General features: G+C 48.0%; 1 protein-coding gene across 8 annotated transcripts in view; it reads left to right on the forward strand.

Moving 5' to 3' along the window:
• Positions 1–20536, forward strand: part of frmd4a (FERM domain containing 4A) — a 76937-nt gene that overhangs the window by 25887 nt on the left and 30514 nt on the right. For 4 of the 8 annotated variants that reach the window (XM_062462377.1, XM_062462375.1, XM_062462378.1 and 1 more), the window contains exons 1-2: positions 6–170; positions 16162–16227. In XM_062462377.1, coding sequence (XP_062318361.1) covers positions 6–170; positions 16162–16227 — 231 coding nt within the window. Of the gene's footprint in view, positions 1–5; positions 171–12287; positions 12781–16161; positions 16228–20536 lie in introns of those variants that run through there. The other 4 variants (XM_062462379.1, XM_062462380.1, XM_062462381.1 and 1 more) reach the window with 2 other exon arrangements.

Raw genomic sequence — 20536 nt, forward strand, 5'->3', positions numbered from 1 at the left:
GTGTGATGGAGGCTCTGCTGCTGGGTCTGGAGGATGTGGTGTTCACGCAGCACAGCCTGCTGTGTGCCCTCACCTCCACAGCTCTGCGTCGCCTGCGAGGCCAGGCCAGAACCCTCCCTACCATCAACCTCCTACACACACACAGGTGTGTGCCCCGCCCACTCTACCAGGTAGGCGCTATACACACACGCACACACAAGCAGGTGTGACTCCAACCTGGTGAGACAGAGAGAAAGAGTACAGCATTTCACGGCGTGCTGTTGCTGTTCAGTATTCAGAGTTCTGAGCTCTGTGAAGAACTGTTTCATAGCTGCTATCAGAGGAAGGGGGGGGTGGAGGTGTTGAACTGACGAGGATGGTTCATGTTCATAGTCCTTCTGAGAAGATATGGTTGAGCTGGAAGTGTAGGAGGAAGGATGGGAGTTTAGGGAGGTCCTTTCCGGTCTGAAAGGAGGGAGGGAGGAAGAAAGAAAGGATATGAGGGAGGGTGTTGGGGTGAATTTGCTCTGCCACAGGTGTGTGCTCAAGGCTGGGGGCTTGAGATAAGCCAAGACCTCATGTCGGGGTCAGATTCAGAGAAGGTTAAATACAGCATGACTAATCACTTTCATTTAGAATGAGGGAATTAGGGAAGTATGCTTTTTGAAGTTAAATGGAACAGAAAACCTGGAACTTGGAACAATTAACTTTTTATGTAAGCATGTAAGTATTTATTATGTAAGTTATTAGTGTGCAAGTTATTAGTGTATAGTGTATGTGTGTGAATAAGACAGGACATTCCCTCCATTAATGAATAGAAGTGTTTTTCCCCAGTTCTCATTAATTCAATGATGAAAGCTGTTTAACCTTTTTTGTTGTTACTCCTATTTTTCGATGCAAAGCCCTAAACCCAAAGACTTTCAGCTCTACCAGGAAGTAAAACATGTTTGAGGGCCCAACTGCCGTTGCTAGGGGCTAAGAGTCATTATAAGCTTGGTGACTGTGGTATAGAGTGATCTTAGTCTCCTGTTTCAAATGTAGTGTGTGGCACACTCAAACACACACACACACACACACACACCCACACACACATGATATATCTGTATTCATAGAAAGTCCTCCATCTCCCTTTAAGATGTTTCACCAGACCAACTTCTTTTTCGGCAGCTTGGAAAAGACAGAGGAGGTTTGATCTTGGAGATATTTGTGATTTTAATGTATCATTGAGAGGAGGAAATCATTTTTAAGTCTGTGTGTGGATGTGTTCCTCCCTTTGTGAGTGTGGCCAGCTCTGAATCAGCAGTATGAATGATCAGTATGCGCTTTGCCATTTCTGGATCTGTAAACAGCTTTCATGGAGGTATTAAAATTCCTGCCGCATCCCACCTGCCCCATACACGGCTGGCACTGCTAGACCAGACCAGCCCAACAAGAGAAAGACTACAGAGACTATAGCACAGCTGCTATGGCAACAGGCCGGAGAGTGTAGCAAAACATACACAGATACACTAAACAAAGTACATTCCCCTTTCAGTTTTTTGGAGTGTTTTTTTGGCAAAGAATAGTGTTATTGTGTACTTAGTACCTATTCACGTTGTGTGTGTCAGTGTGTGCATGTGTGTGTGTGTGACTCAGGGTGATGGTGTAGCTGCAACCTCGACACCCAAGGAGGAATGAACACAATCAAAGGAAACTTTAAAAGACCCCCACCTCTTTAAGATGCACTGAGACGTAAAACAGGCCTCCGCCTCAGGAAACACACACACACACTGTACTGGGAGACCACCTCAGGAAACACACACACACTGTACTGGGAGACCACCCTAAAACTTCTCAAACAGGGGTCAAAGATCAATCGCCCATGAACCCTACCACACCTACAGAACTTTCCCAGTAAGATTCCATAATGATTCAAAACAAAGTTTTTCCCAGGATGCTGAAATGTTTCTATCCTTAAAATTGCTGAGCTGTCTTCCTCCTGGCTGCTACATCTATTCATGTTTATGTTGGTTCCTGCCTTGGCTGCACCACTGACTCGGAGAGACAAAGAGAAACTCATTGTCTCAGGAACCAAGTCCAGAAACCATAACCTGGACCCCTCCTCTCCCTCCCCTCCCTTCCCACTTCTCCACTTTCCTTTGTTTTTATCAATCTATAGCGGGTATTTCCGAATCGCTTTTCCACACCCCTGCATTCATCCAAGTTTGCTTTCCTTAGTCTTCCTCTCTTCCTGTTTTTTTTTTTCTTAACTTGCTCCGTCTCTAAATCTATTAGGTTTCTATTTAACTTCCTAATTTGAATGAACAAAACTGTATTTATTTTTCCGTTGATTTAATCTTTAGTCATTCAAGCTAAGAACATACTCGTTTTGTCAATGTGTCCTGAGGAAAAAGTGTGGGCTAAAAGCATAGACACATGAGCCTGTATGTACTGTGGCCCTAAAAGCTTAGCTTGCTTCCCTGAGCACTACACACAGAACATGTGGGAGAGCCATAACATTATACTGAGCAGATTAATGACGGTGAAAAAAAAAACTCTTCACGCACACACACACACACTCTGGTGAGATATCCCCCCCCCCTTCTGTTCACACATTCCAGCATCAGACTGTGAGTAATGTCAACTCAACAGCCTCCAGTCACACATTCTCTCTGGGGACCAGAGCCCTCTTTAACACTGATCTCCCTGGCTGTACCAGGGGAAGGTGTGTTGCCATGTTGTTTTGCATACAATGGATCTGTTTCAGTCCATGTTTCAGTATATCTGTTGGAGTATCATCTTTGGGGGTGCGGGGTTTAATGTGTTCCTCCTGTTGCTCCCCCTTGACTTTTTCTACTCCTCCGCCTCCTCCTTCTCTCTGTCAAAGGCAGGATATCCTGGAGAGGGGGAGAGGGAAGGGATGGAGGGATGGAGGGAGGATGTAGCAGACCCAGGTGGCCTTTCAATTAGTTATTTATTTACCTAGCTCTCGCTTTCATCCTCAGCCATGAACACACAGCATCGATGCGCTCCATATGTGGCAGTAACAGAAGCTGCAGTGTGTATGGTGTGGAGAGTAACCTGTGGGATAGAGCAGATGGAGGTCGTTACACATGTGAGGACCAAGCCATGATAATGTTGTTAAAACTGTGCTAATATCACACAAATCTCACACTCTGATCATATTAAGATCATGCAGAAATCACGATTTACTCCATGTTAATCTGTGTATGTGCTCGTGTGTGTTTGTGATTGGGTGTGTATATGTGACTGTGTTTAATGTGTTGGTGTGTGTATGTGTGTGCTTTGCAAATCTGTGGGCTTCCAATCAAATAATGGTTTTGTGGAGCCAGTGGATTTCTTGGATTTCTAATCCTCCATGCTTGTCTAACACTGCTCCCTGACAGGTTGTCAATGTCTGTGCCCTAGTTCCATAAGCTCTCACTCACTCTTAGAATGTGCCGAGCAGCTTTCTATGTTGGTTAACTGTACTTTGTCATATACATCATGAAACACCTTGCTTGTGTAGTCCTGTAAAGTATATACCCAAACAATACAGGGAGTCAGATGGCTGAGCGGTGAGGGAATCGGGCTAGTAATCCGCCAGTTCGATTCCCGGTCATGCCAACTGACGTTGTGTCCTTGGGCAAGGCACTTCACCCTACTTGCCTCGGGGGAATGTCCCTGTACTTACTGTAAGTCGCTCTGGATAAGAGCGTCTGCTAAATGACTAAATGTAATGTAAATGTAATACAAACAAAAATGCCATTAAATTCTGACGGAATTCCAGGAGAGGGGATCTAACCTCCATTATACTGTAATTCCAAGATCCATCCGTCATCCACAGTCTTCCAGCCAAGAAACACCTAAACTCCAAGTAGCCTAGCTTTCAAACTCTAAACTGGAGAATTCCAATCTCTATCCCTCACTGGCTGCTAGCTCTGGAGTCAGAGCCAGGGTCGGTGTTTTCATGTGAAGAAATATTTTCCCAGAACAAAACCATGAGAGATTCCCCGGGTGGGTGGGTGGGAGGGAGGGAGGGTGGGAGGGGCAGCCAGTGAATGAGAGTCTCCAGTCCGTTACTTTCCATTGGTTTGTTTATTTTCAATGTAATTTTCTAATTTGTTTACTGCTACCCGGAGGCCTATTTCTGTTTAATATCTGTACTGCACATACACTACCTCCATCTCTCTCTCTCTCTCTCTCTCTCTCTCTCTCTCTCTCTCTCTCTCTCTCTCTCTCTCTCTCTCTCTGACAAACATACACACAAACACATCTAGCAGTGTGCCATGTACTTGCCGGTTAAAACCGTTTACAGCCATCTCCCTGGAGAGAGGGTCTTATTTGCATAGTCCGCCTGGAACATTTTTCCACTGCTGGGTTCTTAGGTTTTACAAATAGATTATATTTATTAATACTGGCTTTACTTGTATAAGGACAAAGGTATACAGAGCGATACAGCTGGTTCAGAGGTGAGGACATATGTATAGGATGATAATCCTTATGGATTACACGATAAAACTGGAGAACATCCAGGGAAATCCCACAGAGGCCTTCACAGATCCTGAGACCATGTGAACCTGAAGGGATATTTATGCCATGTTCCCAACGCCTGTCGGTTTACGTGTCTCATCAGTCTCTGATGTGGGATTTGTCTCAGTTACTCCTCTATAATTCAATCATAAAAAACACGCTAGGTGTTTGTATGTGAGTGGTCAGTCATCTGAACTGGACATACACACCAGAACAATTCTATATTCCCCAGCATTTAGCTGTGGCTGGGTCATGCAGTCCTGTCCGGAACAGTGTAAATATACAGCAGAGCCGATTTCATTATTAAAATATGAAATCCGGGACAGACAGGGTGAGAGGTAGAGGCATGAGGAGATATCTAGCCTGGGAGTGAGGAGCAGCATTGAACAGGTTTTTATTTATTGACAATAACCTTTTTTCCCCTCCCCAGCTCATACTTCCTGTCTCTCTCACTGAAGCAGGGTGGGCAATTGGAGGAGATTCAATACCTTTACTTATAGGGATTCCCTAAGGAAAGAAACACACACACACATTCAGCACACACAGCCTCCCATAGACAGACTTTGCCAAGGGCTCTCCCTGTAGATGGGCTGGGTAATCTTTCATTAGTAATGGAGCACAGTCCTACTACTGAGCCAGAAGCCCACAGGAATAAATCCCTTAGTACTACACAGAGGAGCCAGGCTCGATACTGGGATTACACTGGGAGTGATGGGAAGTGTAGGCCAAAGAGATGACGGTTGCACTGAGAGTGATGGGAAGTGTAGGCCAGAGAGATGACAGTTGCACTGAGAGTGATGGGAAGTGTAGGCCAGAGAGATGACGGTTGCATTGAGAGTGATGGGAAGTGTAGGCCAGAGAGATGACGGTTGCACTGAGAGTGATGGGAAGTGTAGGCCAGAGAGATGACGGTTGCATTGAGAGTGATGGGAAGTGTAGGCCAGAGAGATGACGGTTGCACTGAGAGTGATGGGAAGTGTAGGCCAGAGACTGCTATTAGCTTTATTTGTAAATTCTATAATATAATATATTATACTGTATATATTATTAAATATATTATTTTAGCCACATCAGATTACACTGGGAGTGAAAGGAAGTATAGGCCAGATACAGTAGATTGGGGTCACACTGGTGAATTGCAGGCCCTGGTACCCACACTGTGGCAGTGGCAGGGTAACATCAGTGGGAGTTATTGGCCCAGCCTAGACTCTGCAGTCTGGAGTTCATTAGAATATGAGCACACACTGCAGCCAGAGAGACTTGGAGAGATCAGAGAGATCTCATAGAGAGACAGCCAGACGCACAGACACCCCCTCTTTCATCGGGTCCTATCTTCTCTCTGTCAGCTCTGTCTCCCCTTCCCCTCTTCTCTGTCTGTCAGTAGACTGTTCTGTCTGAATGCCGACATCATCCTCTCTCTCTCCTGGTGTTCGCCTCCCACCACCCCACTGTGGACGTGTTTATGTTTGTCTCTTTTCTAAAGCTTCTGACACGGATACTGATCCATGTAAACTTCACAACTTGCGTCACCTGAACCACTGTTGCCTGAGGGCCGTGTGTGTGTTTGGTTGGGGGGGGGTAGGGGGGTGGTGGTAGGAAAACAGTTTGTGCAATGTGATTGTGTGTCTTTTCAGAGATTGTGGGGAGACTGTACTGTACATGTCCTGTCCCCCCCCCCCCTTGCCCCCCCTGCCCCCCCGGCCCCCCTGTCCCACATTCCTGGAGGACAAGACGCCCAGATCACTCAGGTGTTGTCATGGAAACCTTTGTTTGTGGTTTAGCTAGGAGTTACTGTGTGTGTGGGTGTGTTGTGTGTGTGTGTGTGTGTGTGTGTGTTTGCATCTGTCTTTGTATCACTAAGCTAGAGAAACAGGTGCTTTTTAAAACCAAACAGCTATTATGCAGAGAGGGACCCAATGTGTTCCTGTAAGGTCTGGAGAGTGAATGATGTCTTTCTGGAGCTGGGCTCCTTAATTGGGCTGAAGGGCTGGGGAGGCCCCTGGAGGGTCTAACCATTCTCTGGTGGGGTAACCCTGGAGCAGAGCAGGGAGGATTTGGCCACCCCTCTCCCTATCTCCCCTGGCCTGCTGGTCTGGTCTCAGGGTGCATGGAAAATGGGCCAGAGAGAATACATTTTCCACACAAACATATAAACACATAGACACACACATATATATATACAGATACACACTGTAGTTGCAGCAGCCCTGTTCAGTATTCTGCTCATTTAATGGTTACAGTATTTGGTATTCTATTCATTAATGAGATGGGGTAGAGGGGTCAATGAGGTCCAGCCCTTCTGCAGCACACAATACCCTTGAGTTTTGCGTGTGTGTGTGTGTACGTAGGTGTGTGTGTGTTGGCATTCAAGGGAGGTCAAGGCAGATAACTCATCAGTCAGCTGTGCTAAATGCAGGTTTGATGTGTAAATGGGTGAAGACACAAACACACACACACTCCAAACTCAAGGGCACCACATCCATCTACTCACTTGTACTGTACATGTTGTCATTTCAAACTGTAGACTCAAGAGGGTGTAAATACTCCCTGTAACTTGCACTGTGCGCACAAACACACACACACACATTATCTGGGTTAGGGGTATCAGTGTGCATGGTCACATCGAAACAAATTTCTCACACTTTAAATTATAGATGAGAGGAGGAAGTGTAGGGAACAGATCCTTCCCAAGTGACTCTCACAGTGACGCGCACACACACCCACACCCACACCCACACCCACACCCACACCCACACACACACTTACATAAACACACACACACACACACACAGCTACCATTCGAGCTAATCTCCAAGTACAAAAACGTTTTATTTATCTTTCTCTCGCCCCTCTCACTTCTTCTAGGTATTTGTCATTTAGCATCACCTGAGGGTATGAGATCTGATTCATCCTGAATATACACACTCACACACAGGAGGAGGAGGACACTGACTTGATTAGCAAGCTGTTGTGCTCCCTGTCTTAGTGCGGAATAGGCAGAATGCCACAGCCATGTTGGGTGAAGGCAGGGCCCGAATGGCCATGGGTATCAAGGAGTGTGTGTGGTTGTGTGGTTGTGTGTGTGCGCGTGCATGCGTGTGTGTCTGTGCACAGGTAGTGACACACAATTCCGGACTACTCCTGGAGAGATAGGTCACACAGCCAAACCAGAGCCATCCTTGGCACAACTGTTAAGGCCCCTCCCATGGGCTGGGATGGCTGGGTGAAATGAATGCTCACTAACCCGCCCCCCCCCCCTCCGCCCCCGCCCCCCCCCCCCCCCCCCCACACACACACACACACACACACACTGTGATGCAGTATCATAGCACTCGTCCCACAAAAGCTTTTGTCTCATTGGATGTAATACAGGGAGACATTTGCTTTGGCCCTGTTTTACAGCTTGCTGTAGTAAATATAACTCCAGGCTCCCTCTCTCTCTCTCTCTCTCTCTCTCTCTCTCCTCTCTCTCTCACACACACACACTCTTTCTCTCTCTCTCCATCTCTCTCTCTCTTTTTCTCTCTCTCATTCTCTCTTTCTTTCTGTCTTTTTCTCTGTGTGACCTAGTTCTTTCAGCAGCACAGATTTAGCATTAGTAGAAGGAACAGAAGGAGCGGTGAGAGACCAATCAAGGAGAGAAAGGCGAGAGATAAAGGACAGGAAGAAGAGGGAGAAAGGACAGGAAGAAGAGGGAGAAAGGACAGGAAGAAGAGGGAGAAAGGACAGGAAGAAGAGGGAGAAAGGACAGGAAGAAGAGGGAGAAAGAGAAATCACATAAAAGAATGTCGGAAAGAGAGAGAGAGACAAGAAAAGAGAAGTCCAGAGAGAACGAGAGAGAGCCCTGCGCTAGCTGGAGGGATATGTGGATTACAAGCCCCCATGCAGGATGCTGTTAACAACTTTGTGTAAAACACACACATAAATGTGAGTGTGAGAGTGTTACGATAGCGTCCTTCATCCTCCCAGTGGGCCTGGGTCATGTGGCCCGATGGCACACTGTTTGGTCCTGATCCCCCAGAGCCACACATGAAAGGCAGGAGAGGAGGATCACAGATGTGGAGTGGCCTACAGACGTGCTCAGGTGTCAGGGTGCTTGAAATCAGACGGCTTCATTGACATCAAGGCAACGATCGCACTGCTTTGCATTCCTTTCTTTCTCTTGTCTCTCTCTCCCTCTGTCTCTCTTTCTGCCTCTCTGTGTCTGCCTCTCTCACCCAGTGGCACACAGAGCACAACATCCCAAACAACACCCACAAGCAAACACCAACTTCTTTCCATATTAGACCTGGGTGCAAATCTCTCACTCCTGCTTTGCATAATATCTGGCAGGCAAACAGGGGGCGTGTGTACAGAGTCCACATCAATACTTACAACCCGGTCTGTTGCACCCACACAATCATGCTTCATATGTCATTCTCGAAGAGATACAGACTCTCAAAGTGACACTCAAGGATTCGACCGCCCTGGTACAACACTTAGTTGAAGCACGGTAAATCTAAAGATGCTGCCTGTCTCCTCCTTTCATTTGGGCTTAAGGAAGTATCCCTCATCCCAATGCACCGCCCGGAGCTATACACAGGGCGGTGTTGATGGTAACTTTAAAGTACCGTGGTAAATTAAGTTTAACATGTCATCCTGAATTACATTTGATCAAGTAGGTTAGTTTCGAAGTCTAGGTTCCAGAGTGGGGAGGAGGGATCATTTGGAAAACTCTTTTGTGTACTAAAGAAATGGGAATGATTTAGGCAAAGTCTGGAAATAGAGCTATGTAGTTAAACAGAACCAAAACAGACTTGGCTGCAGTGATATTCGCAGTTTGTTTGAAGTGCTTGTGAGTTTCAGATTTTTGGAGCCTAACTTGAACCACATTTCACTCCCACAGCCACACACGGACAGAGTGGGTGGAGCTTGCATGTGTGTGCAAGCACACACATGCATGCACACACTTGCGCAAACAAAATAGATATTTCCCAGTCAGACTTTTCTCCAGACATTCCTGGCTGGCTTTCTGAGACCCTCCCTGCCTGGTCTCACTTCGCCAACACCCAGTCAGGACACTGGAGGAGCAGGCCCTGGTCTAGAATCAGTTTGGATCTCAGCCCTGGAGGTTGAGGTGAAGATTTCAGTAAAGGTAATCTGACCCCAGGTCAACCCCTCCCAAGGGCCAGAGGAGCATGTGACCTGACAGGGAGGGAAGGGGTACGACAGAGCTGAACTCCACACTACTCGTGTCAGTGAAAGCCTCTGCCAAATTGAATGTTTGTGTGTGCGTGCGGGCGGGCGTGGGTTCATGTGTCTGTGTGTGTTAATGCAGCCTACCGCAGCGCAGCAGTATTAGGGTTAAAGAGCCTCTCCATCTTGCTTCAATTAAGCATCCAGCACTGTTTATATCACATTCCACCAGTATAAGTTACCTCTTTCCCCACAAACCACCAGCCTCCCTCCCTACTGCCCGACCCCAAAACCCCCGACCTCCACCCGCTAACCTCCCTCAGAAACCCCACCTCACCCATCCAAATCCTTCCTCTTAAACCTCCCCCCTTCCCACAGAAATACCCCTACTCAGAGTCATAACAAACACACCCCTGCCTAGAATAGAATCCTCGGGCCTGAGACTTTGTTAGGTCCCTGAGATGTCTCACCTACATGTGGGAGATGGTCTCTCTCACTTTGTTCCTCATTGCAGTAACCCTCTGTGAACCTCGGAAAGGTCAACGACCGAGGGACATGATTTTCGCTCGCTAAATCATTACTAATGCTGAGTGTAACCTTTCATGATCATTGTACCTTCATCGCTCTTCCTCTGCTCCTCCCTGTCTTTATCTCCCTCCCTCCCTCACACACACACACACGCACACTACCACTCTCTCCTTCCATTTTAAACAGGACTGGTTCTCTCGGTTCAAACATTCACTTTGCTTCCTTCCTCCTCCTGGTTCATTTCCTATGAAGTCACATTCTCTTTTTCTTTCTCCTCCCCCCTCTCCTATGTCTCCCTCTCTCTCTCAGTCTCTCTCTCTCTCTCTCTCTCTCTCTCTCTCTCTCAGTCTCTCTCTCTCAGTCTCTCTCTCTCTCTCTCTCTCTCTCTCTCTCTCTCTCTCTCTCTCTCTCTCTCTCTCGTGTCTTGTCCAAACAAGGGGACCCTTGTGATAGCTCACTGAGGAAGTTGCCAATAATAAGAGATATGTATTAGACCAGAGCGAAGGAGCAAATGGGAACAAGGGAGAACGAAAGAGAGGGAGAGGGAAAGAGAGAGAAAAGGGGGACGAGGGAGAGAACGATGGAGGGAGAAAGAAGGAGGGAGGAAAGAAGAGAGGAGGGGGGAGAGAAAGAGGAGGAGAAGAAAGAACGATAGGGAGAATGAGAATGGGGGAGATATGTGTTGGGTAACAGACAGACTCATCTGGAGATGTTTAAATTGGACAGGGCCGTTTCCGGTGTCTGGAACAGGCCAAAAATATCCAGAAACAGAGAATTTTAACAAAAAGAAAAAGTTTCAACTGTCTTTGCCTCTCTCTCTCTCTCTCTCTCTCTCTCTCTCTCTTTCTCTATTGCTCCATAACTGACACAACTGGACTGTGCTTTGGTATTTCAGAGTGAGTGCAATGTTGGAAGACACATTTGTTTCTTGGCATAAAATGTTTGATGTCTACATGAAGAGCAGCTGGATGAGTCCACAGCATCAATAGCTGAGGAGAGTAACATAATCACTGTCTCCATAGCTGAAGTGATGTTGTGTTTGGCACCATGTTCTCCACCATCAGAGAACATTTACACTAATGTCGCAAGGCCATACGAAGGCATTCCATCTTTGGCAGGGATAGATAGTGTTTCTCTAATCCTTATAGTCCCTAAAATCTTTAGCCAGACTAAGTGATATTGGGTTTCACTGATGGTGACAACTGAAGGGGATATTCTCGTGTTTAAGCTGGATGGGTTTGCCCAAACGTTCAGTAGCCTATAGTTCTGGAATCCTTGAAATATTTTTTTTTCACAAACACATCCAGAAGTGAGACAGAGTAACTGGGCTTTACGATGCCTTTATAAACGGGTAACTCCAAACGTTCCTCATGCATCATAGCAAGGACATAATATAATGCTGTTTTGCTTGAGGTGAAACGTCTATGTAGGCCTATACTGTGGACAAACACTGGAGTGAAACAGCCACAACTGATGCCTCCAGGACTTGTCTTGGATTACTAGCAGGATACTGGTTGGATTTTGTTATGTTAACATGTTGTGGTTTTAACGGCTGCTCCAACTGTGTAATGTGAACACAGTGCCCAATTTAGGTCATTCAAAACGGCATTCGGTTAAACGGCTCAGGTCAGAAGGACCAGGACTCATTCAGGCTAGGATGGGTGGGGTGACAGAGAGAAGCGGAGGTGGGCAAGAAGTAGAGAGAGAACTTTTTACAACATTACTTTTGGCTTTTGTGTCTAGATGTCTATAGGCACACATGCTTGAACACACACAAACGAAAATCAACAACCACACTTTCTTTATCCCAGTAAGACACACTACTCACTCTCTTCCCAGCAGTCTCAAACACACATAGGCTTGTAGTAGCCTCAACATGACACACACACGCAAACAAACGCACTCACAGCCGTCTGCAGTTTCTCACGACTGTGTCTGTGAGCTGCAGAAAATTCCCCCTTCACTCTCTCCCCGCCCCCACATCTTTTCCTCCATTATTCCCGTGTTTTCGAAAAAAACAACACTGATAATGGAAAATAAAGGGGACGGTAGCTACAGGAAATACAGCTACGGAAGGTGGGTTATTTGACTTTAACGGAGATAGATTATTATGATAACGTCGGACCCCTCGCTTGTACAACGTTGGTACAGTCTACAGCGCTGCATGTTCACACGGTTTCTGCACGGCGCCGGTGTCACTAGAGAAAGAAGGGGGGTCGGCCGGACCAGCCCAGCGACAGGCTCTGTTTTCTGGAGGATGATGGTGAACCATTAACAGTGTTGAACTGGCTATTGGAATACAGCTAGGGTAACTGTGCGCGAGACTTTTCCATGTAGAAAGACACGTGAAGTCCTGATTCCGTTGTCTCGGTTTGCGGGTTTTAAAACACATGAACGGAAACCGGGAATCAAGCTACGCTTCTCCCGCGAGTGGCACCGGTCAGTAGGCTATAACATGGATGCTGATGTGCCTCTAGGCCGGAGAAGATCGAATTCTCGGAACTGGATTTAATGCATAATCTATTGGGATTATTTTGGGTTTGACAGATCAACCCTGGTTTTGGGCGACTATAAAGATTTCGGAAGGTAATCAGCATCAATATTATCCCTACACAGTTTATCGACTATCGCTAGACGTCGTCCGATTCAAATGTAACATAATGAGATGCATTTCTGTCAATGTCAATTTAATGTTTTATTCCGGAATATGAAAATGTGTCCCTTGTTTAGTCTCAAGGAATAGTTCACGTATGTGATTGTTTTTAATCCAGTTTTCAAGACATAATCTATAATGGCTGGCTGTCTATGGCCATTCGAGGCAGCCATGCTAGGCATTTTAACTTGCTTATTGGGTCAAAAATGTTCAGAATTATCTCCATGCAGTACGAAGCCAGAGGTGGAGGTTATTTTCCTCAGAGGCTATATTTGTCACACAGCAGAGGACGTTAGTTTTTACCATGTGAATCGAGGTTGTGCCTTGAATAGTCCACAGCAATACAAAACAGAGAACTCTGCCTTGCTGTTAACACTGTATTCCCCGGGTCCACAAACAATGATACCATTACAGATACATTATAACAACGTTAATGAGTGTTGACAGTGGACCAGGTGATTTGGAGATGCAATGGCCATTGTTGTCGTGAAAAAGAAGCCCGTCCGGTTTCAAACAATTACATTTTGTTTACATCAGTTGTTTCCCACAACTGCTGTGTGTTATTTTAGTGATGGAGGTGCTGGAGATAAGGGAGAAAACAACCATTATGTGAATATGGTAGCATTTTTACAATAGATACATACTTTAATTTGGATAACGTTTCTGAAATGTAATCTTGCAGTGTTCCGAATGAAATGAATGTGTCCAGTTCTCAATGAATAATTACTACTCCGGTCTTTGAATTCTAAGCAGGCATTCTTAACAATGTCACAAGCAAGTTGGTGTTTCTCTCACCAGGCACCCTGTGCAAACTTACTAATGTGTCTTGTCAGAGACAGTAAATAGATACTGCCTGTGCGTACATAGATAAGACACAGGCAGCTGTGTGTGTGTGTGTGTGTGTGTGTGTGTGTGTGTGTGTGTGTGCTCAAGCTTTATCTATGCAGTCTGTACTGCTGCTCTCTGTGGTCAGCAGTTTGAACAGAAGCTCCTGTAAGATGCTTGCCCAGACACCAGGAGTTAATGTGCTAGAAATACTGATGACCTTGTCCTGGCCTGTATATCATGGGTACAGACTCAATATGGACACATCTTACACCGCAACCCTAAGTACTTGAGAACTGACCAAGCATTGTCATCTTGCAAGAATCAGCACAGACAGAACCGGAGTTGTCGAACAGTCTAGTAACAACATCGTTTTTTAAAACAACACCTAGACCACTCATGACATCTCGTCCACCAAGTCCTAGTTCTGCCACACCTCGGCAACGGCGGGGAAGAGAAATGTGTCTGAGACAGCAGACTAGTACGTAGCTCTGGGGTGTGTGTGCAGGTGCACTCTAGACCACAGTGGAGGAGGAGGAGGAGGAGGAGGAGGAGGAGAACACACTAAGCCCATCAAAGGGCCATCAGCCTTAAAGGCTTGCACACATGCACGGCATAAACACTGGTCCAAGCTCACACAGCGGTGTGTGTAGAAACAGCACCTGGCTCTCTGTCTCTGTGTCCTCAGTTTGCTGCAAAGTCCCCACCCACGGCCTATCACCTCACTGCTAGAAGGCCCCAACGTCTCTGTGTGTGTGGGGAGGAACAACAGACACCCAGGGTAGAAATCACTGACTGCTCGACCAAACTTGAGTGAAGAATTTAATACTGTATTTCCTGGAGACCTGTGAATAAACATATGCCCGACATGAGTTCATTTTAGCTTTGGCGCTTTCGGTGGAAGGGTTGAAAATAGGGTATACACACTATTCTCCTTCTCTCCTCCCCGCCCCTCCTCGCGCCTGCTTTTCCTCCCTCCTGCTCTCCCCCAGATGTGAGGGAAGTGTGGGAGGAGCCAGCACTGTTTGTGTTCCTTGGGGTCTCTACTTCCTGTCACTGAGCAGAGGAACTCCACATGTGCCAAAGGCTCTTTTCTGTCCTTCTTTTTCACACACACACACACACACACACACACACACACACACACACACACACAGACACACACACACACACACACACACACACACACACACACACACACACACACACACAGACACACACACACACACACACACACACACACACACACACACACACACACACGCTCACTCACACACACACACACACACACACACACACACGCTCACTCACACACACACACACACACACACGCTCACTCACACACACACACACACACACACACACACACACACACACACACACACACACACACACACACACACACACACGCTCACTCACACACACACACACACACACACACGCTCACTCACACACACACACACACACACACACACACACACACACACACACACGCTCACTCACACGCTCACTCACACACACACACACACACACACACACACACACACACACACACACACACACACACTCACACGCTCACTCACACACACACACACACACACACACACGCTCACTCACACACACACACACACACACACACACACACACACACACACACACACACACACGCTCACTCACACGCTCACTCACACACACACACACACACACACACACACACACACACACACACACACACACACACGCTCACTCACACGCACGCACACACATACTTGCTACACGCTGAGAGCTCTGGCACAGTCGGTGACTCGGTGTCAAAAGGTTTAAGATTTTCTTTCCTGCAGACTTCCATCCATTCCAAAGGATGTCTGGTGTCGGAGCTCCAGAGTCCCCAGTAGAAACAAGCTGCCGGAGGATGACAGAAAACAAATCGTAGAGGAATTCCTCGAGTTGGAAAATGTTGACATGAAGTGTTGGTGTGTTTGTGTGTACTTCCTTATTCCACCTGCTTCGATGCCCCCACCTGGGATTGTCAGAATAATATCCGTTTTTGGCAGTACATCACACACACACACAGACACACACTCCTACTCTGTTACCAGGATGATCTGAGCGTGGTTCCTCTTGGCTGGCGTCGAGTTGCTGCTGAGTGAATGTACTTCCCTTTCTGGCTGGAATGTGAGATATGTTCCGAAGGAAGAGGACAGGATGCAGCTTCTATTGGCTCATTGTGTCTAGTTATCTTGACTAACCTTGTTAAGGCTGGGAGGTGCAGTCCAACATGCTCCACTGCTGCACAGCCCTGCTCGGTGTGTCACTGTGCTGGTGTTCACTTGATGGGTCTGTGTATGTTTCTACTCTCTCACTGATGGCGTTTTTATCGTTCGAACTGCAGGGGGTTCTACACAGGATGTTTGACAGTGCTGTTTGCATGTTGTCGTTGAGGTTTTGTGGCTGTGTGATGTAACACAGTTTCTTCTTCTCTCCGGCAGATGACGGAAGGGAGGCGATGTCAGGTCCACCTCCTGGACGACAGGAAGTTGGAGCTTCTTGTCCAGGTGAGAGCATGTGCACGCACGCACACACATGCACACACACAGATTGTCTCTTTAGAGGGTCAATTACCGCTGACAGAAAGTGGCAACATGGCCTCGTTTCACAACACACACACACACACATACATACATACACAAACACACACACATGCATTTCCTCTCTATCCATGCCCTTCCCCTCCCTGGTGAAGGGTCAGCCAGGCATGCAGTGTAGCCCTAATGATGTCCTAAACAGTGACCCTTACCCCCACCGCCATCCTGAAATCCTCCTCTCCCCCCCGCCCTCCCTTACTGCCTCTAGTCGTATCCCCCCTGCCCTCCCTTACTGCCTCTAGTCGTATCCCCCCCTGCCCTCCCTTACTGCCTCTAGTCGTATCCCCCCCTGCCCTCCCTTACTGCCTCTAGTCGTATCCCCCCCTGCCCTCCCTTACTGCCTCTAGTCGTATCCCCCCCTGCCCTCCCTTACTGCCTCTAGTCGTATCCCCCCCTGCCCTCCCTTACTGCCTCTAGTCGTATCCCCCCCTGCCCTCCCTTACTGCCTCTAGTCGTATCCCCCCCTGCCCTCCCTTACTGCCTCTAGTCGTATCCCCCCCTGCCTCACTTACTGCCTCTAGTCGTATCCCCCCCTGCCCTCCCTTACTGCCTCTAGTCGTATCCCCCCTGCCCTCCCTTACTGCCTCTAGTCGTATCCCCCCCTGCCCTCCCTTACTGCCTCTAGTCGTATCCCCCCCTGCCCTCCCTTACTGCCTCTAGTCGTATCCCCCCCTGCCCTCAATTACTGCCTCTAGTCGTATCCCCCCCTGCCCTCCCTTACTGCCTCTAGTCGTATCCCCCCCTGCCCTCCCTTACTGCCTCTAGTCGTATCCCCCCCTGCCCTCCCTTACTGCCTCTAGTCGTATCCCCCCCTGCCCTCACTTACTGCCTCTAGTCGTATCCCCCCCTGCCCTCCCTTACTGCCTCTAGTCATATCCCCCCCTGCCCTCCCTTACTGCCTCTAGTCGTATCCCCCCCTGCCCTCACTTACTGCCTCTAGTCGTATCCCCCCCTGCCCTCACTTACTGCCTCTAGTCGTATCCCCCCCTGCCCTCACTTACTGCCTCTAGTCGTATCCCCCCTGCCCTCCCTTAATGCCTCTAGTCGTATCTCCCCCTGCCCTCACTTACTGCCTCTAGTCGTATCCCCCCCTGCCCTCACTTACTGCCTCTAGTCGTATCCCCCCCTGCCCTCCCTTACTGCCTCTAGTCTTAGAAGCAGACAACCAGCCCTCTATCCTCAGTAACAACTGGAACTCCACCTTCCCTTTAGTCTTGACAAAAAGAGTGCACCCCCCACCCACCCACCCACACACACTTAGTCCCCAGTAACGACCATAAGATGCATCCTTGGCCCTGTCCTCTGACCAATCAGAGCAGCCCAGACGGAAGCCGTCTGGCCTGACAGTCGCCCAGCTAGACAACGTGCTATTGAACGTCAGCTCACTGGCTCACAGGCGTTGGCCAAAGCGTTCGCTTATATTGCCGTTTCGTGAAACAAACAGCTTTGTATTGCAACCAGGATTGCTCACTGTGGTTGGCCAACTCTCTATGGGATTGGAACACAGAGAAAACATGAAACCCAAATGTGTACATTATCCTGCATCCGTCTTCCCTGACTCTGTAGTGCTTATGGGTACTTTCACTATTCACGCTCCTTTTTCCATTCCAAGATTACTCCTCGTTCTTGCCTGCAATTGCCAGTGACATCCCCCACATTCAAATTCCCCTGACCCTCTAATAGCCTGGCCGGACGGCATTAGCCCTCTTCCTCTAAAATCCCCATAACAGACCTCCCCCTTCCCCCTGTATTTAACTATCTCCCTCTCCCCAACCCTCTCTCTCTCTCTCTCTCTCTCTCTCTCTCTCTCTCTCTCTCTCTCTCTCTCTCTCTCTCTCTCTCTCTCTCTCTCTCTCTCTCTCTCTCTCTAATACTGGTTTGAAAGCAGCAGAGCCAATGGGAAAATAAGACTTGTTCTCTAGATGGAGAAAATGAGAGAATAGAGAGATGAGAGTGGAGGACAGGTCTGCAGACACACTGATGTGATTACTCTGCCAGAACTGATTCTCTCAAAGAGGCCCCCTTATATTGGTGGACAGACTTCTCTCTCCTTCTCCACTCCACCTCTCTCACTTCTTCTCTTCGTCTCTTTCCTCCACTCCCCTCTTCTCTCCCACCCAGCTCCCATCGACTGCTCTCAATTCTCTAGCCTCCATCCCCCTCTTTCTCTGCGCCTCACATTTCATCTTCCTCTCAGCTCCTCATCTCTCTGTCTTTTCATCTTTTTCTTCGTCACTCGTTCGAGCAGCCAGGGAAAGTGAAGATGAGGCCCAGAGAGAGTACATAAAGGATGTTGGGAGGGAAATGGAGAAGAGAGAATAGGAAAGGATGCTAAAACCAGACCTAGGAGTGGAACGTGGGTCTTCACAGACCTGACTGATCACCAGCGATATAAACAATAATGCCTGCATTAGCTGGAAACAGTTGTTTTTCTGCTGCTTGACATATAGATAAACATATGAAAAGAATGGTAAGAGAGAGAGAGAGAGAGAGAGAGAGAGTATGTCATTAACAGACCTAGGTCATCCTGTGTACTGTAAATAAACATTTCTGTCTCTCTCTTTATCTCCATCTCTCTCGCTCCATCTCTCCCTCTGAGGGAAGATATGCAGCCAGCCAGTGCAGGGTTAATGGCACCGTAGAGAATTCCAGTGCACTTCCTGGTTTTCCTGTGCGCTCCGGAGAGGATGGAGGGACAGGTTACTGGTGAACAAGCCTGCAGGGGCCCACCGCCATTAGACAGCTGCACTGTAACTTGAACACAGCTCCTACCTTCACAGGCTGATGTCAACACTGTTAAGTCAAACCTGTTTTGTACACGCACCATCTTAAGCGATTTGTGATTGGCCCATTGGCCAATCACAAAGAGAGTAGAAGCATACTCATTATGAGATCAGGCCTCGATCCTTAACTGGTATACCGGACACTCAAACAGCACTCTCCCTAGAGTCTCCTTCATCATCTCTCTCTTGTTCCTCCTCTTCCTCGGTGCTCTGTTAGTGTGCCCTTATGGTGTATACATTTGTGTCTGTGTTTGTGAGCATGTGTGTGGTCTTTCTGGTTTATTTTAGGAGACATGCTCCATTAGGAGTAGACCTACAGGTCAGTACCAGAACCTAAGGGCTGTGGGGGCTGTGGGAGGAGGCTAGCACTGGACTGGCCACACCTGAGGCAGTCCTGGAGTCAGGTCTCAGAGTCAGGTCCCAGAGTCAGGTCTCAGAGTCAGGTCTCAGAGTCAGGTCTCAGAGTCAGGTTCCAGAGTCAGGTCTCAGAGTCAGGTCTCAGAGTCAGGTCTCAGAGTCAGGTCTCAGAGTCAGGTCCCAGAATCAGGTTCCAGAGTCAGGTTCCAGAGTCAGGTCCCAGAGTCAGGTCTCAGAGTCAGGTCTCAGAGTCAGGTCTCAGAGTCAGGTTCCAGAGTCAGGTCTCAGAGTCAGGTCTCAGAGTCAGGTTCCAGAGTCAGGTCCCAGAGTCAGGTCTCAGAGTCAGGTTCCAGAGTCAGGTTCCAGAGTCAGGTCCCAGAGTCAGGTCTCAGAGTCAGGTTCCAGAGTCAGGTCTCAGAGTCAGGTCTCAGAGTCAGGTCCCAGAATCAGGTTCCAGAGTCAGGTTCCAGAGTCAGGTTCCAGAGTCAGGTCCCAGAGTCAGGTCTCAGAGTCAGGTCTCAGAGTCAGGTTCCAGAGTCAGGTCTCAGAGTCAGGTCTCAGAGTCAGGTTCCAGAGTCAGGTCCCAGAGTCAGGTCTCAGAGTCAGGTTCCAGAGTCAGGTTCCAGAGTCAGGTCCCAGAGTCAGGTCTCAGAGTCAGGTTCCAGAGTCAGGTTCCAGAGTCAGGTTCCAGAGTCAGGTCCCAGAGTCAGGTCTCAGAGTCAGGTCTCAGAGTCAGGTCTCAGAGTCAGGTCCCAGAGTCAGGTCTCAGTCAGGTCTCAGAATCAGGTCTCAGAGTCAGGTTTTAGAGCCAGGCCTGTGTTATCTTCATCTCCTTTCCATCTCTCTCCCCCGGTCACCTTTCATCCTGTCACCGCTCATCCTGTCATTAAAGTTGGGTTTAAACACATACTTCTCACCAGCTCCAAGAATGGTTAAAATGGCGGCATTCGGCTCAATGTAATAACCGTGTCTGCAGGTGTGTGTGTGTTTGAGTGTTTGATATCACCCAGCAACTGTCATTCCTAGCATTCGTCTTACGATTCCCAATCTATCTTTTTTGATTGTGTTCAGAATGATTT

The sequence above is a fragment of the Osmerus eperlanus genome, chromosome 5, assembly GCF_963692335.1.
Source record: "Osmerus eperlanus chromosome 5, fOsmEpe2.1, whole genome shotgun sequence".
In the NCBI taxonomy this organism is placed as follows: Eukaryota; Metazoa; Chordata; class Actinopteri; order Osmeriformes; family Osmeridae; genus Osmerus; species Osmerus eperlanus.